At 43.5% G+C, this 3,550-nt stretch overlaps 1 protein-coding gene across 1 annotated transcript in view; it reads left to right on the top strand.

Annotated features, from left to right (window-relative positions):
- The first annotated feature begins 492 nt into the window (after window positions 1-492).
- The window catches only part of TMTC1 (transmembrane O-mannosyltransferase targeting cadherins 1), a 143,913-nt gene continuing 140,855 nt past the window's right edge, over window positions 493-3,550 (top strand). The window contains exons 1-2 of the mRNA XM_014307034.2: window positions 493-503; window positions 1,265-1,333. Coding sequence (XP_014162509.2) covers window positions 493-503; window positions 1,265-1,333 — 80 coding nt within the window. The remainder of the gene's footprint in view (window positions 504-1,264; window positions 1,334-3,550) is intronic.

The raw sequence follows: 3,550 nt of genomic DNA, 5'->3' as shown, positions 1-3,550 counted from the left end.
AAAGAGAAACTTTCTGTTGCCTGAATAGACTTAGAAGCAATTTGATAAGAAGGAAAAAAGGATCGTAATTAGGATTTTCCCAGCAAATCTCGGTACAGCCTTTCACTGTTGTAGTGCTCCCAGTAACTCCAAAATGCAAATTCTACTTGACTAAACCGAATTATGCCTGCACTGAACCCCTTGGAGGAGTTCAGGCCCACATGGATTGCTCTCTATCTCTCCAAAACTCTTTGAGCACAGGCAGCACACTGGATTTAAAATTCCAGACCTGGTTTGTTTTTAACCATACGAACGTAATCTGTATCCACTGAAGATTCTCTGCGTGGCAGATACAGAGTTTCATCCTGGGGCAACTGAAATGAATTGCAGTAACTGACTACAAGCAGAAATCAATTGGACCAGTTACCAAATGACTTCATTTAAATGTAAAATTATTTGCTCAGACAGCAAGAAACTATTTACATGTGCTACTTTTGAAATTTACCTCTAGCTATGACCATATGGTAATTTAACTTTTAAATTGTATTTACTGCATTCTTATACTTTAATCAGTCAACGCAAAGCTTGACTCTTCAGAACTCCGTGTTTAAGCTCGAAACTCAAAACATTCGCAGTTTCTCTCTGCCTTTGAGCAGTTGCAATTGTCAGATAATAGCAGATCAATCAGTGCTCAACCCTTTGAAGTGTATCTGCTCAAAAGTGTCTCCTGCCTTGCATTGGCTGCCGTATGTTTTACTCCAAGTGGAGGCAAAACTTTCCTGCTTTGGAAGTAACGAGCTCTGCTCAATTAGCAGAGCAAGGATTTTTTGAGCATCACACATAATTAGTTTCAAGGTCTCTAGTTTTAACAGCCGTTTGTTAATCTTTTTTATATGGCTGGCACAAAACTTGTGATTCAAATACAAGGAAGCAGGAAAGTAGCTGGAGTACTTCAACTACACATAATTCCAGAAGCCAGCTTGGCTTTTCTGAGAAGCAATTTGGCTTCACATTTCAGAAGCAATGGCATGGTTACTTTAGGTAGAGAAAGAACCAAGGCTTGTAGAAGAAGGAAATACATCTTATAAGATAACATATTTTTGGAAGTGACAAAGCAACTTCGGAGCAAATCATCCCATCTCTGTATTCTCTTCTTTCTCTCTCTCTTTCATCTCCCTCTGTGTCTATGACTGCATATATCTGTACAGATCTGACATCCAAAACACAGCAGTGTTCAGTATTTCTTCTGCTCTCTGAATTCTTTTTGCTGTTACTTTCTTTATAGGTGGACAGGACTTCTAGCAACAGACAACATCTTGAATTCAATCTGTGATGGTGACTGCTGCACGAAGAGGTAATGCTTCCCTTTGTGGAGAAAGTAGAAAATGATGTGTTAGTATTTCAGTGGGTCTTTGTGTGAAGAACAGGAGGTCTTCCTCACTGGCTGGCTGGAGCATCACTTTGTCTCTTTCAGATGTTTCTTGAGTGAAGAAAGAACTGGTCTGTCTTGGAGAAGTGAGAAAAGATTTTCTTGTCATATGAGGACTTGGCAAATCAGCGTTGACTACATGTTATGCATAACATTTCAATAAGCACATAAGAAACAGTTTAAAAACACATTGGGTTTTTCTCCATTGCAAAGTCTAGGTCTGTGCCAGACAAAAGGCAATGGTCTGTGTAGGTGCCCTCCTAAAGAGTGTGAGGGGAAGGAGTCCTGAGCGGGTCAGGACTGCCAGCTCTCTCTTTTTGGTGTTAATCAAACAAATTATATCTCATGGAAGAGAGCAGGATATTGTAGCTCTGTATGAGAAACAACGTTATTTATTCCATAGAGTGTGCCTGTTGTACTATGTGATGTTAGATGGCTGTGTATGATACTGTCAGAAGATATTGTCAGCAAATTCCTTAATGGGAAAATTATTTTCTATCACCTCTTCATCGTTTGCTGGTTTAGAACTCTGCATTTTTGGTGAGCTTTTTGTAAAGAACTAATTAAGCTGAAGGAGTGGACAGCAGAGCTTGTGACACAGCAGGGACACATCCCACAGCCCTGGATAACAAATGGAGTGACCTGTCCCAGCCCCTGTGCCAAGGTGCCTGGTGGCAGCCCTGGGCCCTGTTTTGTGGCAGGAGCAGGCTGTCAGTGGGCTGCCCCCATCCTGAGGTGATGGGGAATGACAGAAGGCTGCAAGGCATTGATGAGAAAGGCTGTGAGGACTCTGATCCCTGGAGGTGAAGGACCAGAGGTACAGGGGTCTTGCTGGGAGGGACAGCCTGCTAAGGCCCAGCTGGGCTAGAGGACTGCAGATTTTGTTCAGCTGAGTAACTTAGAATTTCAAATATGACCTGCAGTCTACTGTAAGGCAATTTCAACCTTTAAGTCTTACACATTGTTTTTGCTTTCAACAACATGACAGTCTATTCCTCTCTACCATCCCCCCCAAACACTACTTTAATTTATGTCAACAAAAAGTCCTGATCCCACCTCTTAGGCATGCATACAATAATGAAGTTGTTTCCAGAGCTGCTGGGTCCTCGTGGGCTCTGGTACTTGAGTGCCTCTGGATACCTGGCTGTTTCTCTTCCTGTGCCTATGCTTTGACTTTGGAGTCTAGCTTGGCTTTGAAACTTTGATGAAAATGAAGACCAATATATTATCATGAGTGGTCTCCCACTGCTGATGAAAACTCCATGCAGCCAACTGCCTAAATCTCATCAGCTGCTTAAAGAGAAAGTTTGAATTAATGGCTCTGGTTGTGGTGGAGTTTCCTTCTGTCCCGGAAATAAACACACTGTCCTAGGCAGAGTTAACTGTTATTTTTAGCTATAACAAAAGTGCATCTGTAAAGCCTGTTCTGTTGCACTTGGAAAATACCAGATCACTCCAAGTGCCAAACAGGCTGGGGGAAAAAGCATTCCTGGAGCGGGCTTGCCCTGGACAGCCTGCGTGAGCTTTCCAAGGCTTCCGCTCTCCTCTCTTTCCCACACGGGAGCAGGCACGCTCGCACGGGAGCAGCTGGGAGCTGCTCAGGCTGCTGCTCAGTGCACCTTTTCTCAAGAACAAATTCAAAGTGCGTCCAGTTTGTTATTCACCTAATTGAATCGAAGCCTCTTTGCCAAGCAGTGTTATTGCTTTGTTTGGTTAAAAGCAGAAGGTTTTTTCTAAAGGGTAAAAGCCCATTAATAGAGTCCTTGTTTTTCTGGTTTTTGAAAAATCTGTGACTATGTAGTTTTCATAAATGGGTGAATAGATGATCTGATCATGGCCTTTCCTTAAGTTATTGAGGCTTATCACTAACACAGGAAAGGTCATCCGTGGGAGGGTATGGACACATTGCAGCTCTCAAACGATTTTGGAATAAAGACAGGAAATGGACAGGGTAGAGAAAACAAGTTCTGTGGCACGAAAATGCCTTTTCCTCCAGCAGGACACAGTGAGGGACTGTTTGGCACAGCCGACGCCGCAGCGTGGAGGATGTGGCCCAGCACTGATGCCGTGGAGCGGCGTGGATGCGGTGCAGCAGCAGCAGCATCGGTAGCGGATCAGCATGCACGCTGTGGATGCTGTGGA

This window comes from Geospiza fortis, unplaced genomic scaffold (assembly GCF_000277835.1).
Source record: "Geospiza fortis unplaced genomic scaffold, GeoFor_1.0 scaffold10, whole genome shotgun sequence".
NCBI classification, from domain to species: Eukaryota; Metazoa; Chordata; class Aves; order Passeriformes; family Thraupidae; genus Geospiza; species Geospiza fortis.
Note: the sequence above shows the minus strand (reverse complement) of the source record. Positions and strands in the feature narration are given on the sequence as shown.